At 29.7% G+C, this 22,696-nt stretch overlaps 2 protein-coding genes across 2 annotated transcripts; both read left to right on the top strand.

Moving 5' to 3' along the window:
* The first annotated feature begins 6,834 nt into the window (after positions 1–6,834).
* On the top strand, positions 6,835–12,728 carry LOC112755380 (autophagy-related protein 18g). Its single transcript, XM_025803435.3, has 8 exons — positions 6,835–7,527; positions 8,446–8,901; positions 9,048–9,452; positions 9,571–9,816; positions 9,910–10,737; positions 10,812–10,969; positions 11,534–11,670; positions 11,839–12,728. The coding sequence occupies exons 1-8, from the start codon at positions 7,348–7,350 to the stop codon at positions 12,318–12,320; spliced, it is 2,892 nt and encodes a 963-aa protein (XP_025659220.1). The 5' UTR covers positions 6,835–7,347; the 3' UTR covers positions 12,321–12,728.
* Positions 12,729–15,060: 2,332 nt separating this feature from the next.
* Positions 15,061–18,167, top strand: LOC112755385 (histidine-containing phosphotransfer protein 1). Its single transcript, XM_025803448.3, has 6 exons — positions 15,061–15,489; positions 16,001–16,131; positions 16,307–16,375; positions 16,702–16,773; positions 17,609–17,681; positions 17,874–18,167. The coding sequence occupies exons 1-6, from the start codon at positions 15,430–15,432 to the stop codon at positions 17,922–17,924; spliced, it is 456 nt and encodes a 151-aa protein (XP_025659233.1). The 5' UTR covers positions 15,061–15,429; the 3' UTR covers positions 17,925–18,167.
* Positions 18,168–22,696: the final 4,529 nt, after the last annotated feature.

The following is a 22,696-nucleotide window of genomic DNA, read 5'->3' on the forward strand; positions in this document are numbered from 1 at the left end:
CAAAATATATTAATTCAGTATTTTTGGATACATTATTTCTGTCTATATCTTTTTTATCAAACAAAATTTTGTATTTCTGTAAACAAATACAACCCAAAAAAATCAAATAAAATACCACTGAATAAAATATTATAGAGTAGTCATCGAGTCGGCTCTTGAAAATTAGTCGACCAAAAAGAATTATCTGACAAGAATTAACCAATAGAGAGTTCTAATTGACAAAAAGTTGAGTTAAGTACCACAGAGACTGGAGTTATTGATAAAGAAACTTTAGAACACTAACTAGTTTAACAAGAAATCAAAAATGGAGAAAAGAAAGGAAAGCAAAACGAAGTAGAAAAGGAATTCTTTGATTTATAAATATCTAGCGATATATGAAATGAATACAATGCTATCTACTTTCAAAAGGGTCAACTACTGATATATATACTAGCACAAGAGAGAGAGTTAATACTAAATCACTAATTAATCAAACTAACACTCTGTTTCTAATAAAGATTTACAATCTTTATCTTTGTTATCTTTCACACCCCCCTCAAAATGGAGTATGATCGAAAATTTACTTGCAGTTTGACCCGTAATCTCTCAAAGGCAGCAGCTGATAATGGCTTGGTGAGAAAGTCTACAATTTGTTCAATCCTTGGGATATGCACAATATGAAGGGAGTTGTCCTTCAATTTGCCTCGAATCAGCTGGACTTCAAGCTGAAAATGCTTGATCTTGTTATGCAAGATTGGGTTGTGCATAAGCAGAACTGTCCTAAGGTTATCGCAGTAAATAGTAGGAGTAGTTGAAAGGGAAACATCTAACTCTTGAAAAAGATTTTTAAGTCAGACTAACTCAGTTTCACAGGATGCCAAATTTTTGAATTCTGCCTCAGTAGAGCTCCTACTAATAATAGATTGCTTCCTACAAGACCAAGACACTAAATTAGTGCCAAAATACACACAAAATTCAGATACTACTGACCTTCGATCCTCAATATCAACAGCCCAATCCGAATCTGAGAAAGCATAGAGCCTTGTATCATTGCATCTGTGAAATGTCAATCCAAACTCTTTTGTCCCTTGCAAGTATCTTAATATCCTCTTTGCTGCTTTCCGATGAGGAAGAAGGCGTGCATGCATAAACGACTTAATTTTTTGACTGCAAAAGAGAGATCTGAACAGGTGATAGTTAGATATTGCAAGGAACCCACCATTGTTTGAAATAGTTTAGAATCTTCAAAAGCTTCAGCTCCTGAAGACAAGAGCCGTAGAGAAGAAATCATTGGTGTTGGCATTGGAGATGCCTCTTCCATGCCAACTTTAGACAACAAATCTGTTATGTATTTAGTTTGTGACAGATGCAAGATACTATCTTTGGTGTTTTGAACTTCAATGCCCAAAAAATAACTTAATGGTCTCAAATCTTTCAATGAAAATATTTGATTAAGTTGTTGAATCATAGAGGTTATTTTATTAGAATTATTTTCTATTATAATTATATCATCAACATAACATAAGATGTAGATTAATGAATCTGAAGTCCTTTTAATAAAGAGAGATGTGTCACAATTAGCACTTTTAAAGCCAAATAAATTCAAAGTCTTATTGAGTTTTAAAAACCATTCTCTTGGGACTTGTTTTAAGTCATAAAGAGACTTGTTCAATTCACAAACATGAGTATCACTTTTTTGTTCAAATTCAATTGGTTGAGACATGTAAATACTGTGTTGTAAATCACCATTCAAAAAATATTATTAAAATCAAATTGCCTAATGATCCAATTTCTAGATAATGCTATACTTAAAACTAATCTAATGGTAGTTGACCTTATAATAGGATTAAAAACTTGCTCAAAATCAAAGCCCTCTTGTTGATGAAATTTTTGTGCAACTAACCTAGCTTTGTATTTTTGAATTGATCTATCAGGTAATTTTTTGATTGTGTACACCCATTTACACCCAATAATTTTGACATTTTGATGTATAGGGACTAAATCCCAAGTTTTAGTTCTTAGAAGAGCATCATACTCTTCAATCATAGCTCTATGTCAATGTGAAATACCAAAAGCAATAGTTAGTGTTTTAGGGATATAATCTAGACTATTGGTGATAGTATTAACTGTAACGGTAAAATTTTTTATCCAGAAAACCCAATTTTAGACCTGGTTGCCATAAGATATACATTTAGAGAAGGTTTAGATTATTATGACTCAGATAGAGAATCATCTTGTCTCTCAATAGAAGAAGGCTCTATGTGGATATCTGATATGGATATTATAGAATCAGTATTAGTAGTAACTATATCATCATTTCTAGTATTAAGAGTATCTTGGTGAGTTTGAGTGTCAGGATGATTTTAAATTATTATTAGTAGTAACTATATCATCATTTCTAGTAGTACGGAAAGGACAATCATTAATATTAGTGATAGTGCTAGTGTTACATGGCATAAAAGAATCTGTACTGATAAAAGGAGTATTAAGAGTAGTGTAAAGCTTATTATGTGACACTAAAGTAGGAAAATTAGAACTTATTACCTGATCAGTATTGAGAGGACCCTGTGAAAAATTCGCAGAAGAAGATTGATAAAATAATTCAAGATAAGAAAATTCAGACTCATTAAAATATACATGTCGAGATATATAAATTCTACCAGTAGAGTCAAGACATTTATAACCCTTGTAATATGTAGCATAACCTAAAAACAAGCATTTCTTAGATCTAGATTCAAGTTTGTTATTAGTGTAAGGTTTCAATAATGGATAGCAAGAATAGCAAAAAATTTTTAGAAAACTATAATCTGGTTTACGATTGAATAAGACTTCATGTGGTGATTAGTTAACTAAAACAATAGTAGATAAACGATTGATTAAAAAAGTGGATGTAATAATAGCTTCATCCCAATAAGTTAAGGGTATAAAAGCAGTAGATAACATAGACAAACTCACTTTAATGAAGTGTCTATGTTTCCTCTATGCACAATCATTCTGTTCAGGAACATAAGAACATAAAATTAGCAAAAGTAAGAGATTTGCATTCACCACCATTGTCCGATTAAAACTCCTTAATTTTGTAATTAGTAAGATTTTTTATTAGATTTTTGTATTGTTTAAAGGCATGTAAAACTTATAACTTGTTAACAAACAAATAAGTACAAGTGAATCTACTAAAAGCATCTATAAAAATAACATAATATCGATAACCAAGATGAGACGCAATGGGAGCAAGACCCCATACATCACTATAAACTAATTGTAAAAGAGAAGTATAAGATGTAGTAGAATCTGAAAAAGGAAGTTTATGTATTTTTGCTTCAACACAATTATTACAAGTCTTAGAAACTAAATCAGAACTGAGAATATTATGAGCTATATTATATTGATTGAGAACTAATTGAACTGTTTTAATGGCTAAATATCCTAAACGTTTGTGACACACAAAAAAATAGAACAAAAAATAGTAAAGATACGAGGAGGATTAGAAATTGATGTAGTTTGAGGCACAGCCACATTCACAAACTGATAAAGACCTCCTCTTCTAAAATCTTGCAGTAAAACTTTTTGGGTGAATTGACAATGAACAACACAGTAAGTTCCATGAAATTCAAAGTAAACAAAATTATCTTGAGTAAACTTAGATACACTAATTAGGTTCTTAGTAATGTGAGGTGTGTGAATTAACTGTTGTAATGAAAATCAGCATTTAAAATCTAAAGAATACAAAAAAAACTACCAATATGAGAGATAGAATACCTAAACCATTACCAACTTGAACCTGCTTAGGAGCAGAGTATTCAGAGCAAGATAGCATGTTTGATTGATGTGGAGTCACATGATGTGAGGCTCCTGTATCTAGATACCATGCTGGATCAGAAATGGTAGATGGTGCAGCTAGAAAAGCTTGTGGATTATGAAAAGATGAAGTTGGTAGTGGAGGAGTAGAAGTTGAGGTATTGTTTTGTGAAGAGGAAGCTGGTAATGCAATGTTTTATCCAGAATTATTAGGCCTACAGGATTGAGACTGGAAAGGGGGTGAAATTTTTTGATTAAATCGATGGAAGCAGTGCTAAGCAATGTGGCCAAAATGCCCACAAACTTGGCACTGAGATCTAGGAGAATTATAAAAAGATCTTCCTCCTCCTATTGTGAATCTTCCACCTCCTCTCCCTCTTTTTCCTCTTGTTCCACGATTGAAGTTTGGAATATATGGAAAGGAAGTTTGTGTGAGGTTAGCTTGCATCACTAGATTCTCTAGTTTTCTATACTTGTCCAACATTTTATCATGAGTTAACAACATAGTTTCAACTTCACATAGGGTAAACATATGTGGTTTTGAATTGATGGTAATCATAAGTATTTGATAATCTTCATTTAGACCTTCAAGAATAGCTTTAACCTGTTTTTCTAGTTTGAGAGGCTTTTCCAAGGCTGCTAATAAATCTGCAATGACTTTGATCTTTGAAATATATTCTGAAGCAGTGAGGTTATGTTTCTTGATAAGTTTGAGCTATGCCTTTAATTGTTTGATTCAAAGTTTTGTAGACTTAGAAAAATATGCCTCAATCCTATTCCGAATCTGGTAGCTATAAGTACATCCAACCATTTTAGTTTTGATAGCAGAATTCATAGAGGCCAGCAACTATGAAATTAGGTTTTGATCATCTTGAATCCATTGTTTGTATTGAGAAGATTCAATACCAGCAGATTGATTTTCTGAATTTTTAAAAGGTGCAGGGATCTTTTCTTGATAAAGGTGATTTTCTAATGCTTGTCCTCGAATGGCTGTCAAAGCTTGTTGCTCCCATGTCTTGTGGTTATTTTTCCCCAAATTATCTTAAATCGGATTAAAGGGCCTTGGGTTGAAGAATTGAAGTGGAATCTGAAAAGAATTTGTATTTGCAGCACTTGACTCTTTATTAGAATAGATAGGAGAAGGTAACACTAATGGTTATATCTCTAACATTCTCCCTTAAGCAATAACCTCTCTTTTTTGGGTTTGCTTTATTTGTTATTTTTTTACTTTTGGGGTTCACCAAAGATCGAACTTTTGACCTTTCGAACATAAAATTCTGATACTATAAAGAAGCTTTGGAACACTAACTAGTTTAGCAAGAAATCAAAAATGGAGAAAAGAAAGGAAAGCAAAATAAAGCAGAAAAGAAATTTTTTGATTTATAAATATCTAGAGATGTATAAAATGAATACAATGCTATATACTTTTAAAAGAATTAACTACTGATATATATACTAGTACAAGAGATAGAGTTAATAACAAATCACTAATTAACCAAATTAACAGTCTGTTTCTAATAAAGATTTACAATCTTTATTTTTATTATCTTTCACAATTGAAATACTAAATCTTAAAAAGAAAATACAATATTATGAATAGATTAATTTACCTGACAAAAGTTATATAATAAAAAACTAATATTTAAAAAAAAGTCTTATAGAATTTTAGGTTCTTTTATTATACCAACTAATTTTTATAGTAAAGATTTTTTCAAGATAATTATGAATTTATGAAACAAGAATAATTATAAAGTACAAAAATTAAAATAGATAAAAATTGCATAAACATATCTAATAACTAAATATGGATCCCATTTTTTTTTAAAATTGAATAAAATATTAAAAAATATATATATAATCTAATAGGTTTTAACTACGAAATAAGATTTGTCCACATCTAATTTGAACTATTTATCAATGAATCATTAACTCTAACCATATTTAAATATTTAGATCGAATTAATTTTGATTATTTTCTACTTAAATCAACTATTTAGTCTACATGTTAAATATATTTTAAAAATTTAATTTTAATATATTATGAAAAAAATTACACATTTATTTAATTATATTTATGTATTTGAGTAATTTTTAAAATAATAAAAATTTACTTATACGACAATATAAATGCTAATAAATTAATTAAACAACGTGTATGATTTGATAATTAAAGCTATCCATATTCAGCATTCAATTCCTCTTTCCCCATAAAATTTAATATTCATTTCTCATATACTTGTGGATCAAGTATGAAAATGATCATTTATGACTCAACCTACTGCGTCTGAAAATTTTTTCAAAGTCATTGGTCAAAAGTACAACCAATAAACTCCCTCTCTTGGAGAGTTTAGGGTGAGTTTAGTTTGTGCTTTTATTTTTATTTTTAGTATTTTTTAGTTTTTAAATTCTATGAAAAAAATGGTAAAAATAACAATTTTTTTTAATTTTTTAATTTTATTTTTAATATTTAAAAAATAAAAAATATTAAAAATAAAAATAAAAAATAAAAATATAAACTAAACGCATCTTTAATTTGTTTTTAATAATATTTTATTTTTTATTTTTTTATAATATCTCTCGATTTAACAAGTTAGTAATTAATTTGTCATAAATTTAAATTCTATTTAAATGTTTATTATTGAATAATAAATTTTGTATATATAAAACAAAATTTAAATTTCAACATTTATTTAAATTAATGAGTGAACTAATTATTACACCAATCTAAATTTATTATTTTTCATTCTTTTTGGTTTCTCGTAAGATATGCATTCCGTGTTGTGTGTATCACAAGCCCAATCCACATTAACCAAACTCAGAAAAAAGCTCAACTCTTTTTTTGTTTTAAAAAATGATTAAAAATCATATCGTTAATAAAAAAAATAAAAAACAAATTTAATGTATCTTATCTTTAAAAAAAAAATAAAAAGCATAGATTAATAGTAAAATAGTCTCAAGTGAGTGAAATGACATATCTTCATTACGTGATAAATAAGGAGGATTTTATTAGAAACAAATTTAATGTATCTTATCTTTCAAAAATCAAATTAACAGTTTAACACACATACTTTTTTTTATTTTAACTATTTCCAAAACATATTAATTCTAAAATAGAGAGATAGTACGAAGAGAAGTAGCAGAAGTGAAGGAAAAAAAAAAAGAAAAATCAAAGAAAAAAATGGAAAAGATGAAAAAAAAAAACAGTAAATACAAAATTTCAGGCAAAAGCTTAGGCAAACAGCGATGATGGACGAAAGAGAAACCGAAAGAGAAAGCGAACTCTTTCGTTGTTCTTCTTCAGTTTGAGACTTTCACTCTTTCACTCACTCACAACGAGTTTCAACTTTGAAGTCAAAACCTCTTTTTTATTTGTTTCTTCTTTGATCGTTTTTCCGATCGTAAAAAAAAAATAGAATGTTTTTTTTTTCCGGTGAGTCTGTGTCGGTGGAACTTCAAAAGCTATAACGCGAAAAAAGGAAAAGAGGGTTAAGTGAATTAACAAAACACTTGTTGTGTTTAGTTTTAATTAATAGTTTAATTAATTAGTAATTGATTAATTGTGATTAGTCAATGATTATGAAGAAAGGGAAGGGGAAGAACAACGGCTTGTTACCGAGTTCGTTGAGGATAATCTCGTCGTGCTTGAAGACGGTTTCCACCAATGCCAGCACCGTCGCCTCCACCGTCCGCTCCGCCGGTGCCTCCGTCGCCGCTTCTATCTCCGCCGCTGCTGAGGATCATAAGGATCAGGTTACATCACTCTACTGTTCAATTTTTTTTTTTCAAGTTCCAATTCAAATTCAGTTCAACTTGTTAATCCTTATCCTTAAACTGCAAAGTATTTAAAAAACAAAATTGAAAGTAGGAAGTGAACTTTATTTGGCATGATTATGTTCGATTAGGAACTTTTGACCTATTAGAGAAAGTTACGTTTTTTCTTTGTTATTTGTTTTTTTTGGTAGTGAATTTTGTTGCGCTTTGTGTGTACATGTTTTTTACTTGTATAGGTTTTTGTTGGATTAAGTGGGTGTATTGGTACAAAGTGCACTTGTATTGTTTAGTTTTAGAATGGAAATTTTCATCAATGAGTTTAATGCTTAAAATTAGGCATGGAACGGGGATATTCAACCAAGCAAGCATATTCTCAGTCCTTAGAGTAATATTCTTAATCACAAATTATGATAGGCTCCAACGCTGACTTATATGTGTTGGTACTTTTTTTTGTTTATAAAGGTTAAAAAACAAAGTATAGTAATAATTATTTGTGATTTGTGATAATGGTGGATGTTACCATGATTCATGGCCGAAGTTTCATGTTCTGGATGGACTGAGTGTGATCCTATTCGACACTTCGGAAAGTGCGATCCTATTCGACGCTTCGGAAAGTGTGCGATCATTGTAGTTGACATGTGTCAGGATGTTAAGTTGATTGAATTCTAAGAGTGATGCTGCACAAATAAAGGCCATAAGTTTACATATTGCAGATATTTTAAACTTTCTATGCTTACATAGATCGTTTCTCACTCTTAGCTTCATAGCTTCCTTAATTAGATTTGACTTGGTAATTACACTTCCCAACATTTTGCACTTGTGCTTCTGCTTGGTTCATGTGTTTGTCCATTCTAGCTTGACTCTTTGTAATTATAGTTTCCGCTTGTTGGTTGGCAGGTTACTTGGGCTGGTTTTGATACACTAGAGCTTGATTCATCTGCATTTAAACGAGTTCTTTTACTTGGTTATCTGAATGGATTTCAAGTACTTGACGTGGACGATGCCTCTAGTTTTACTGAACTGGTTTCAAAGCGCGATGGCCCAGTTTCTTTCTTACAGATGCAACCTTTACCTGTTGGCTCTGGTGACCAGGAAGGATTCAGAAAATCACATCCTTTATTGCTGGTTGTTGCTGGGGATGACACTGAAAGCATTAACCAAAATGGTGGTCATGTTGGTGTGGGAAGAGATGGTAAGGTGGAGATTCCATCTGGAAACAGTATCAACTCTGCAACAGCTGTTCGGTTTTATTCTTTGAAGTCTCACAGTTACGTTCATTTACTGAGATTTCGATCCACTGTGCGCATGATCAGATGCAGTTCGAAGATAGTAGCTGTTGGTCTTGCCAGCCAAGTATGCAGTGGTTCCTCTGGTGTCTTTTAGAATTGTCCAAAGATAATTATTGTCAGATAAAGCATAAGAATATCTATATGACTTAGCTCATTTTTGTTATGCAAACCAAGAATGATTTACTTTATTAATATTTTTTTTTTTGGCAGATATACTGCTTTGATGCATCAACACTTGAGAATAAATTCAGCGTCCTCACCTATCCTGTTCCTCAGTTATCTGGACAAGGACCAATAGGTGTTAATATGGGTTATGGTCCAATGGCTGTGGGTCCAAGGTGGCTAGCATATGCTTCCAATAACCCTCTGCCCGTAAATGTAGGATGCTTAAGCCCACAAAATCGAAGTCCTTCTCCAGGAGTTAGTCCATCGACATCCCCAGGTAGTGGTAATTTGGTTGCTCGTTATGCAATGGAGTCCAGTAAACATTTTGCTGCTGGAATACTCAAATATTGTCACGAGCTGCTTCCTGATGGTTCTAGTTCTCCAGTGCCTCCAAATTTAGGCTGGAGAGCCGTTAGGGCTACAGGACTTGAGATGGATAATGCAGGAATGGTTGGTATTATTTTATCATGGCTGAGTTAGTTGATTGCATATCAGTGAATTAGAAATTTGTACACTGTAGATCAAATTATTTAATCTAAGACTTGTTCATGGTTCTTATGTATTTCAGGTAACTATTAAGGATTTTGTCTCTAGAGCTATTATCTCACAATTTAAGGCTCACTCAAGTCCTATATCTGCACTGTGTTTTGATCCTAGTGGGACCCTTCTGGTCACTGCATCTATATACGGGAATAATATTAACATCTTTCGGATAATGCCATTGTGCACACACAAAGGTTCAGGGCTTCCAAGCTATGACTGGAGTTCATCTCATGCGCATCTCTATAAACTTCATCGTGGAATAACACCAGCTGTTAGTATATCGTAGTTCTAATTGCTTATTTTATTTGTTTTCAATTGTCATTCCCGTTTCATTCTTTCATATTTTTTTGCGCTTGTTTGACAGATGATCCAGGACATCTGTTTTAGCCATTATAGTCAGTGGATTGCAATTGTCTCATCCAAGGGAACTTGTCATATTTTTGTTTTGTCACCTTTTGGAGGTGATACAGGCTTCCAAGTTATCAATTCTCAGAGCAAAGAACCCTCATTACTTCCAATTTTGAGTCTACCTTGGTGGTCTACTTCATCTTCTCTTTCTTATCAGCCACCATTGCCTCCTCCAGCAGCTGTTGTCCTTTCAGTGGTTAGCCGTATAAAATATAGCAGTTTTGGATGGCTTAATACTGTTAATAGTTCTACTGCAAATGCATCAGGAAAAGTTTTCGTCCCATCTGGTGCCATTGCTGCCATTTTTCACAATTCTTTATCTTACTCACAGCAGCTTGTTAACTCAAAAGGAAAACCCTTAGAGCATTTGATGGTATATACACCATCTGGTCATGTGGTCCAGCATGAACTTGTGCCTTCTTTAGGTCCAGAACCTAGTGAAAGTGGTTCAAGAGTCCAGTCTGCTTCTATTATGCATATGCAAGAGGATGAGTTCAGAGTAAAAGTTGAACCTATTCAATGGTGGGATGTATGTAGAAGGTCAGAATGGCCAGAAAGAGGGGACCCTTGTGGGAATACCTCTGATCGACAAGATGTTGATAAAGTTCAAGAGAAAATATGTTCTGGTGGTGTCCATGGATTGAATATTTTGGATACAAGTAATGTTGGGGAAAAGATGGTGAAACCTTATACAGGGAAGCCTGAAGACAAATTTCACTGGTATCTATCTCATGCAGAGGTGCAAATGAATTTTGGAAGTATGCCAGTTTGGCAAAAGTCAAAGGTATTTGCGGTGCTGTTTGACTTCAATATGCATTGTTTGCTGTTGGTTGTTGATTGTCTTTCTTGTTTCTACAGATTTGCTTCTACACAATGAATTCCGTGCAAACTAGTTCAATTGACAGTGGAGAGTCTGAAATCGAAAAGATCTCTGCTAATGAAGTTGAAATAAGACAGAAGGAGTTGTTGCCTGTTTTTGATCATTTTCACAGCACCAGACCAAGCTGGAGCGAGAGGTGGTGATTTCTCTCTCTACAGCAGATTCAGCTATCAGCTTTGTGTGCCATTAATTTGGTTTTAATCATTTTGTGCTATCTAGTAAGACTACTTTTAGATTACTAAAATTGATTGTGATACCTGTATACACTGAAATTTGGGGTTGTAGTTTTATGGGATTGTTAATAGTTTTTTAACTTTGGAATTTGGGATTGTGCTACCTATCTTCCTGCATTGGCTCTCTTCAACTGATGCTTGCTTGACTGCTTGTTCAACCTCTCAAGGAGAAAAATCATCTATTCCTTTTCTATTTATTATCAGGTTCAATTCATTGAGAAAAACTCAACATAACCTGTTGTCAAATGTTGCAATTCTTTTCATATCACCTCTTTTACGTGTTCATATTCTGAGCACATGCTGTTTTTGTTTACAAATTGGAAGCATTTATAAGATTGATCTCTACGACTTATTATTATTTGTCGCAAAATGCACATGTAATCATTTGTATCATTTATTGTATTGTTTTGTTTTTATATTCTCAATATTATTTAATTTTTTCTCATGCATATTGGAATGCAACTCAGAGGCATACTTTCCGGAGAGAAATATTTTATCGCATCTCCAATTCGTAATCAAAGTGAAGACAAGCAAACTGCTGATGTGACTGTTATTTGTCACTCAAAGCCAGCATCGTTGAGCTCCACTGAGAGCTCTGATGGAGGTAAGATATTATTTTGTTAACATATGGAGTTAAAAAAATTATTAGTTGGAATTTTGACTCTTACTTTAGATGGAAGTTTTCTGTATTATTTTAAGCATTTAATTTATTTATTCGAATTTATGGTGATTGTCTATCTATTATTGATTTGATGTTTGTAATTTACTTCAGGTTCATCAAGGAGGACTGAAAATCTGTTTGACCTGGATCAGGTTTCTTCTCCTTGTCAAATACTTGCCGACATCCACTTGGAGAGATTGGGAGCCATAAACATTGAACCAAACATTGAACCGTCCACGCAAAATAAGATTATGCTGGAAAATTCATCTCCTTTGGACAAATTGAAACATGATGAAAGAAAAGAGACCATAGAAGATGCAAGTATCTCTGAGGGCTCAGCATTGCTCATGAAACGGCATAATGCAGATAAGAACAATTTTAGAGAAGTCACATCAACAATGCAAAATGAATCTTCATGGCAATCTTTCTCAGATGACCATTGCGATACACTTAGGGTCAATGGAAGTAACATGTTAACTGAAGTAGGAACTGATGATGTTGACAGTAGCAGTAGTCACCATGAAACAGAACAGCCTGAGGAGGATGATGATAAGGATGAAATGATTGGTGGCTTCTTTGTCTTGTCGGAATAAGGTAAAAATACAAATTGCAGTTGAAATTGATTGTGGGTGTTCTTCCATAGTTGAAATTTAATTTTACATCAGATGATCATCTTTTGTTAATGAATCAATTCAATCATCTGTACTCAATAGATTCTCAGATTGAAAAGTCTATGCATGTTGTGAATAGCAAACGAACACATGAACAACAACTAAGGATATGATTGTTGTTCAATTGTGTGAACTGCCACTTCCTCTTTCTCTCTCAACCTTGTATATTCCATAGGAGGGAATTCATATATTCATGGGTTTGCTAAGTTTGGATTGGATCATTATGCTTAGCATGTAAATATTAGTGGGATATGGAAGTTGTATAATATATATTTTTTAATTCTTGAATTTGCTAAGGAGAAGAAAGTAAAGTTGGATTTTTTAATATAATTTATGAAAATTCATATATATATATTCTAAGCATGTTTGCTTTCCTTAACTCATTACTTTGCAAGGAATAGTGCCTATGGCAAGTTGTTGCAACTTAAGACAAAATAGCTCTTCAATCATTTCTTTGTTTAAAAATTAAGAGTATGTTGATGCTTGGTAATTAAACATAATTAAGAGTATTTTAGGATAGGAGATATCATTAGTGAATAACCTTTTTTTTTTTTGGGGTCATGCTTGGTGGCTCTTTTAATAAGTACTCATTTCTAAAGGTATTTTGATGCTGAATTGGTGAAGATGAAGACATATATACTTCATCTTCGTGAAAACCTCATTATTGATATCAACCACTTTTTCTATTCTCCTCTTCCCCCCACCCTCTTACCAAAAATAAAAAACATGTAGATGATATTGAATTGAATATGAAATTCAATGATACCATTTATATAAAGAGAAATGATGTTTAAATCACTTTTTTATACACCACTTTCATACAACTTTTTTTTAAGATATAAACATTTAAACATTTTTTTCTCTAAGTGTATAAAAGTGATATATAGAAGATAGTGCATATAACATTCACTATATATATATATATATATATATATATATATATATATATATATATATATATAAAGACTCACCTGGTATTCTTATGTCCTTTTTATTCCACTAGTGGTGCCAGCACAACACTTAATAGAACAAGATTATGTTTTCCAGAAAAAAAAATGAGCCAAGATTTCCATGTGTGGGGATGAAATTGAATACATAAGCACATAAAAACAAGGGGGGAATAAAACAGAAACCAAAAAGGAAAATGAAAATGATAGGGGTTGGAAAAAGGGCAACGTGGTTAATGGAAGCCAAATAGATTTGAATCCTCATGCACATGTAGCTTCTAAGATTTGTCGGGTTTTATGTCAATATAGATTTGTTTACTTAGACCAACTCCTCTGGACCCAAATCAAATTGTATTATTGCAAATTTTCCTTTTACTAACCAATCATTCTTTACTCTCTTTTCCTTTGGCATTTTGCATTATGTCACAAATCAAATGTTTGAAAAAATTACTTTTAAGTCAGTAAAATTGTTACGATTAAGTTGACAAATACATATTTTTGTTTGAGTCAGAAAAAAATTTCAAAAAAAATGGTATAATTTTGTATTAGAATTTTGACTTGATTTTTAATTAGAATTTATAATGAGTAAAAGAAAAATGAAGATTTGCTACTATGATGATAACTTATTTTGGAGCAATTCATAGTTAATAATTTTTATGTTTTTCCCTTTTCTTTTTGATGCTCTCATGAGTTATGACCAATGTTTTTGGTCAATCAATGTTTGCGTTTAGCATATAGTTTTCTTTTCGGGGTTTATGATTCCAACGAAAACAAAAAGAAATAAATGGTGTTCCCCACAATGAACAAACACATTCTCATATTGATTCTCTATCAATCCATTCATATAATCATATGTCAAGGCAATTCATACAATTATTTGTGTCATGTGGATTCAAACAAATAAATTCTTATTTCATTTTCAACTTTTATATTTAATATATATTGTATATAGATTTAATTTTGATAAATTAAATGAAATTTAAATGTGAAATTTTACAATTTGTTTAAGACTTGTTTGAAATCCATACTGAAATTCACTATGTGGATTAAAATACCAATGCCAAAATATATGACCATGGTTGGATGATTGGGTTTAAAAGTAGATAGAAGACTCACTAACTCATTTAAAGCTTTTTTTTAATTTGTAGAATAGTGGAATTTAAACTTCTAATACTTAATTAAATAGACGAATAAATTAATCATTTAACCAATTCAAAATGATTAGAAATATCGTATTATAATAATTATTATTATTATTATTTGAAGTTGTGTGTGTAACTAAAACCAAGAGAAATGTCTATTTTAAGTTTGTTATTTATGATCTACAATATACATTAAATTATCACCTATAATTTTGAAACCCAATCATTTATTAAAATACATATTTTATACACAACAAAGAATATCAATTATTATATTAATTATTGTATATTTGTAAAAAAATTTAATTTGTATTTTATTAATAATTAATTTTTGAGTAATATTACATATACACTAAAATTAGTAACTAATATAAAATATATATTAAAATATAAATACACATTGAAAATAAATTAAATTATACATGTATTTATATACAAATATATTAATAATTGATTTTAATATAAAAATAACATTTTTTTAATTTTTAGTGGGTAAATAATATAGTCGTTATTTATATATTATTGTATTGCTTTTTAAGTTTTTATAAAATGGAAAGTCAAAACCAAATAAGTGGAGAAATTAAGAGAGGAATCCCCATTTGTGGTAACCTCATTAATCCCATCACATTCATTCAACAACATTATTACTACTAATAACTCTTTTCTTACAACACAAACACCAACGTTTTCATTTCACTTCAGAATTTCAGAAACACTCAAATAATAAACGCACCAACCACCACGCCACCTTTTAAGTGAGAGAAAGAAAGAGAATTGGAATTAGAGAGAGAAAGAGAGAGAGAGAAAAAAAGTGCTTTTAGTTTTGAGTGCATACCCCTTGTCTCAAATTCAGTGCTACTCAATCTCAATTTCAATCCTGACTTCATTTTCGCTTTCAAGTCAGAAACTTTTTTTGTGGGCTGCTGAGATCTGGTTTCTGCCATGGACGTTCTTCAGCTCCAGAGGAAGCTAAGAGAGCACCAAGCTGCCATGCTTCGAGAGGTTCATAAATCATAATATTCTAATTTTCTCTTCTTTTTTTTTCTCTTCTATATTAGTTTTCTTTTATTCCCACAGAAAATCAGGGTTCAGTTTTTTCAGGTCAACGGCAAGTTTTTTTTTTCTTTCTTTCTTCTCTATCATAATTACATTCAGTTATATCTTAATAATAATAATAATAATTAAAATAATTAATAAATATGTATATGACGTTGGTGTGTTGTCCCTTTGTTTGAATTTTTGGTTGGAGAACTTTGTGTGTTTTTATTGGGGAACTAATGATTGGTGTGATGTCACTTTCTTTCGAAAAACAAGATAAAAATTGAATTTTTCCCACACCCCTTTTTTTTTTTCATTTGTTGAAACAAAAGACAAACAAAATTTGTGTACTTTGGTTCTTGTTATTGGGATGTTATGTAGTCCCACAAAGTTATGATGATGATGATTATTATGTTTTTTCCCCTTCAATATTGTGATTGTAATTATGATGTGATTCTTGTTTTGGGGAAAATAGGGATTTCTGGATGATCAGTTCAGTCAGCTTCAGAAACTTCAAGATGAGAGCAGTCCTGATTTTGTGATTGAGGTTGTCAAAATGTTCTTTGATGATTCTGAGAAACTTCTCAACAATATGACAAGAGCTTTGTGAGTATTATTATTGTTGATTAGGAATCCTTTTATCTGATCTATGCAATAGATATAGGCACAAATTTTGTCATAATCATAATAAATACATATCAGAGGATTTAAATTTCTTTATGTTTTCTTGAATAAATTTTCATTTAATTGTTGAATTGTGATTTTGTTTTGACTTTTACAGAGGACAAGTACCTGTGGATTTCAAGCAAGTAGATGCTCATGTTCATCAGTACAAGGGAAGCAGTGCAAGGTATTAACAATAAATCAATAATTATAGGGTTTAGCTAATTTTTTAAAAAATATTATTGGTTTTTAGAGTTAAAGTAAAAAGTTTTTATTCTTTTAATGTATTGAAAATTTATAAAAAAAAATTACTTTTTATTAAAATTTTCTGTGTAATATTTTTAACAAATGCTTTAACAAAAACCCTAATAATAATAATATAATAAAAGAAGTGAATACACAAAATATTTAATTATCTATTTTTTTTTGAATACGTAATGTATTGAATCTCTTTGGAAATATGTAATTTGGAGCTTGGAAAAACTTGTGATGATTTGCCATTATTTGTTGTAGTGTTGGGGCTGCCAGAGTTAAGAATGTCTGTGCCACATTCAGAAATTTTTGTGAGACTCAGAATCTTGAAGGGTAAAAACTTCTAATTCCTTCTCTCACCACTTCACTTTCCTGCAGAAAAAAAAATAGCATTGTTGAATCATTGAACATCTTGGCTTCATTGCATTTTTTTTAAATATATATTTTTGCTGTTACATTTTTTTAATTAAAAAGATATATATATAGGCATGACAAACAAAAGTGATGTGTTATTCATAAAGAGTTTACTCTTAAATCACCACAAGAGAAGTTTCTTTTTTGTTTTACAGAAAAAATTATTATTATTATTATTATTATTATTATTATTATTATTATTATTATTATTATTGAAATAAAACGGAAAGAGAAAATAAAGATAATAGCTAGATTTAAATGTAATAGGAAAATTATAAATTTATTAACAACTTTCAATTAAGATCTTTTGTTATAAATATTATTCCTATTAAAGAATGATTGCACAATTATGTATTAGATCTTTTTCTCTTTTTGATAAAGAAAAAGAAAAAGAAAATATGGAAATTTTATTTTATTCTTCAATTATAAAGATTTCACGGGTAAACTCTGATTGAGCAAACATTATTGGAACACCATGATTAGAGTGCTTGAAATACTTTTCACTTTGTTATTTGCAATCCTATTATTACATGGACCACTAATAATAACCCATATGAAAAATTAATACTAACTCATGATTAGTTGCCTAAAATTTTCCCCCAATTTTGTCTCATTAAAAGCTAAATTCTTAGACTTATTTTTATTTAAAGTAGTAAAGTTGTAAAAGAAAAAATTGGACAACTAAAAATATGAATTAGCGTTAGTTTGCTACTTGGTGTATTTCCAATATTACCCCTCCTTAAAATTGGTGCAGGTGTGTGAGATGTTTACAACAACTCCAACAAGAATACTCCCTACTCAAGAACAATCTTCAATATTTATTTAGGGTAAGTTATAAGCACTATGATATCTTGTTCTATTTGGTGTTTATATTCTTAGATTCATGTACAAAGGGGAATAGAGAGTATTTATTTGTTTTTTTGAAACCTTTTTTCACCTGAGATACCATATTGAAAATGAAAATGAAGCTTCATATATATATAATGTTTATAATATGTTCCATGTATTGAGTATTGCAGCTTCAAGAAGAAATCCAAGCTGCTGGTGGTTCAATTCCAACAATAGAATAGAGGGAAGTGACATGATTACCAATTGGTGAAAAATCAGAACAACGTGAAGCTTTGGATATAACGGCTGATTTTTGTTGTTCATTTATTTGGAAAGAAAAAAAAATTCTGATTTAATCTTTCATAATTATATCTAGAGTTTAATTAAACAGTGGGATAATGGTGATGTGAATAAACATTTTGTGCCTAGTTTGCTACATATGTGATTCTTTTTTTCCAATATAGCTTCATGCGTTTGTTTATTAATGTGTTACCACTTACCAAAGAGCTTATTCTTTTTGTTTTTTCGGTCTAGTTATTTATTTTCTTGATAACAGGGCCCACTTTACCAGGCCAGGGAAAGGACCTAGCCCAAAAACCTTATGGCAAAGCCATCAGGTCACTTAGATAGAGACCAAGATTATTTATTGGTCAAAATTTAACATTTGTTTTTGTTGTTTGGTATATTACCAAAACGTCTTATTTATCAAACTTAAAAAGGCCAACATGAGCTCTAATGGGTATCTGAGGTTTTTTTTTTTTCCCATTTATCCTTTAGCATTTGTTTTGAGGTATTAGGACAGAGATTAGAAGACTAAAATTCGGTATCATATTTATTGATTTTGAGACTGGTATTAAAATTTTTGTCTTTGTTTCTAAAATTTTAGTATTTCAGTACTTCCAAAAAGTGAGAATATAGGGGACTAAAATTTTTAGAGATAGAGACTGAAATTTTAATAACATTTTTACCCAAAATACTCTCATTTTAATTAATTAATTCTAATTTTATCCTTTGTGTAAATTAAATTAGAATTTTATTCTTGTTTCAATTTCTGTCTCCTATTTTACACCAAACAGAATACTAAAATTTATTTCAATCTCTGTCTCTTAATCTCTGTTTCTGAGTCTTAATCTTTCAATCTCTGTCTCTCCACCAAACACTACCTTTTTTTTTGGTGACTAAACACTACCTTTAATATGGCATTTATTCAAAGAACATGAGGCTTTGGTCTAATTTTAAAGTTGGATATATATTAAGTAGTAGATACTAGATAGAAATTCTTAAATGTTGTATGTGTGTGCATGTAATATGTATTTGTGATGTAATATCTAAGATTGAGAAATATTCTATTTATCTAACTTAATAAATAAATACATAAATAAATAAATAATTTATTTGAAGAACCTAATGGTCTTCTTCATGTTGCGTCATATTATGTTTATCAAAAATGTTATTTGTTTATTAAAATTAATTATTATAAATTTGTATATAAATATATATATTATTTAATTTATTTTTAATATATATTATATATTCTAATATATATTTTATATTAATAGATAATTTTAATAATTAATTTTAATATATACATAATATAGTCCAATATTTATAGGACAAAACTGGTCATATACCACCTTATGAAGAGTCATTTGATTCAAAAAATAAGTCAGTAAAGAAAATATATATTTAAATAATTCGCTTGTTTATTTCGTAAAGAAATTGGATTAGTTAGTCAAAATAGTTATTAAACAACAACCATCACCAAAAGAAAGAAACAAAAATCTACCTAAATCCAACCATAAGTATGGAACTTAGCTCAAAACTAATTATATTGTTTCTTTTTTCATAACGTAATTCCAATTTTAGGGAAAAAAAATAAAAAACAAACAAACAAAAACTCCAATAAACGAGACAATCCATTTAATCTGATGGACGAATGTTAAAAAGTGTTGGACCTCTGTATTATTAGTCTGTTAGTACTATTTCGTTAATAATATATATAATTGTTCCGGTTTATTTGATTCACAAATTTAACCGAGCTGGTTCACTTTGTAAATGTATGTATGTATAAGTAACGATAATGTAGTAAATTAAAAAAAAAATTTAACTCCAATTTTTATTCATTTTCTTAATTTATATAAATATACAGAAATAGATAGTTAATAGAAAACTAAAGAAATAATAATAATAATAATAATAATAATAATAATAATAATAATAATAATGTTTTTCCGTGTTCAATATTTATATTTATCATTCACTCGACTTCTTGTTTTTGTGTGATACACCACTGATTGTCTCGTACATTTTTATATATTATTTTATTTTTAGAACAAAAAAACTATAGTATAACTAGTAGTTAAGTAGTATATCACATGCTAATAAATAGTCATTATTTTATTTTTAAATCAACATTGCAAACTAAATGTCATTGCAAACTAAATCAACGTCGCCTAAAAAAATTATTCCAAGTACTCCAATTAATAGATTATGAATCATGCTACACAACCAATAATTTTATAGTCATATAGTCATGCACATATGTTTTATCTCTCTTTTTCTTTGAATGAAGAAAATAAAAACGAGTTTGCTTGCTATATATATATATATATATAGTATTAACTAAACAAGTCTTGGTTGCCTAGACTCTCTTATTATGTATCATCACTAATAAAAGGGTCAAATTTTGAGGGAGAAACAACCTTATAATATCATCATTGATTGATTGCACATGTATAGGTGGATGAAAAGGACAGCACAAGAAAGTTGCATTCATAGACACAAAGAATGAATACAACATAGAGATATAGTACTAACACATGCACCAAGTTTTTAGACCTACCACCTCAAACTCCATAAATTGAACCTTCAGTAATAAACAGAAAAAAAGTTGGTCCTTTTCGTGGCAATAGTTCGGTGTAATAATAATCCTCCCCCAACTTCCCTCATGACACAAGGTCATTTTTCAATTAGGATTATGGAGATTTTATTAAAGATAAAGATTTTTTGCTTTTGAAAATAGATATGTACAATTTAGTTCATTATGTATATATTTTTATTAATTTTTTTAACATTTTTTATTGACTTATTTATCCAAAACAACTTAATTATATTTGTACATATAAATACATATATTTGTTTTTCTGTGAAAGTTTTATCCTTTTTTTTCCTATGATCTCTCAATCAAACACTATAAATAAAGTATTATATCACATCCAATGTATGCAATAAAAGGAAGTATAGGAAGCTAATGGAATATCTGTACAATGTTAATACAACATGAACAACCACCAATCAAATAAAAATATATGACACTCTAATTTAATGCTACTAATTAAATTTAAGATTAATTTACTCTTTTAATCCTATTAATTCACATTGTTCACACATTGTTCAAAAATGTTGTTAGTTATCTATACTTTTTCTTATTTATTTATGGGAAAGTATGAGGAGCCAATGAAATATTTATACAATGTGTACAATGGAGGTTTATGGAGTATTAGAGATATAATCATTAGTGTTACATTTTCCCATTAGCGGAAGCTTTTGGGATGAGTGGTATCATGATATGGTATCAAAGCGCTAGATCCGAAAGGTCAAGAGTTGGTTATTCTAAATAGTATAGGGGATGTTCATTTCATAACTCAATAGCCATTGTGATAATAAACATCTGATATACTACTGAATCGAATATCTTTATACCCCATATATTCCATTGGATCCCTATACTTTTTCATAAATAAATAAAGTCTTTTGCATATATCTTTACTAGTTAACCTAGTTCATGATTTAGGTTATTTTAAAAAAATTAGCCACAATTTTCATCTAGCAAAACCCTTATGTTATTACCTTTAATTTATTTATAGTATCTAGTAAGTGTTTGCACCATTCTAATGTCTCCCCATTATATATGTGTATTGTGTAAGATTGGATAGTAATGAGTATTTTGTTGGTTATTGCGTCCCCATTGGCATTATATAAAGGTATGTGCGTGGGTGGCTTATTGGAGTGGTAGTCATAAGGCATGCATGCACTATATATGCCTCTTAGCTTTTCTATATCTTTTCGGTTTGGGACCAAACTCACAACCATTATTCTATCACTCACTCACACACATTTATACATTGTAAAAATGCCTTTTTCTTTTTTGTCTTTATTGCTCTTGGCTGGATTAGAGTTTTTGTTTGACGCAACGCATTTCTACCTATAATATTAAGTGTAGGGTAAAGTGGCGATTAGATAGATTATTGAAAATTTTAACCTAGGATTATAATTAGTTTTTAAAGGAAAAAAAAGTATTAATTAGATTTTTTTATGATAATAAATAGTAGATATGTATGTCTTTTTGTAAATTGATAGTGCAAAATAAAATAAAATTGTTTATATATTCTGTTATTTATAATGGTGTATATCTTGTTGCTGTTACGTGAATATAGAAATTAAATGATATAATTTTGTACGGTGAAACTTTTATTATCTTTTAAGTTTTTATATAATATTTATTAACTACTCTCAGTTTATTACGAAACTTACTAAAATAAGTGAAGTTTCGCTCAAAAAATTGTTCTCTACATAATAATCTTTTATAAATAGATACGTCACAATAGTTACATCACCGTTAAATTTTATGGATCGTAATGAATTGATAGAAAGACATAATGTATCTACTATTTACTATCGTAGAAGATCAAATTAATATTCTTTTTCTTAAAAACTAATTGTTTTGAAATTAAAATTTTTGTGGACCTAATTATTATCACTTTATTCTTAAATGTATGTATGTATCTATAGCCAGGTGGTATATTATTCAATATAATACTTTTATTATTTTTGTTTTGATATAATTAAACTAATTGTTTTATTGTCACTTCTCTTCAATATAATTTGTACTAATTTTCTTTATAACTTTGGAGGTTTCAATGATCTAATCATATATAACTAAGTACAAGGCTAGAGAGAACAATGCTATTTGATTTTGGCACAAAAATCAGAACATACTATACATACTAACAAA

This window comes from Arachis hypogaea, chromosome 2 (assembly GCF_003086295.3).
Source record: "Arachis hypogaea cultivar Tifrunner chromosome 2, arahy.Tifrunner.gnm2.J5K5, whole genome shotgun sequence".
Taxonomy (NCBI): domain Eukaryota; kingdom Viridiplantae; phylum Streptophyta; class Magnoliopsida; order Fabales; family Fabaceae; genus Arachis; species Arachis hypogaea.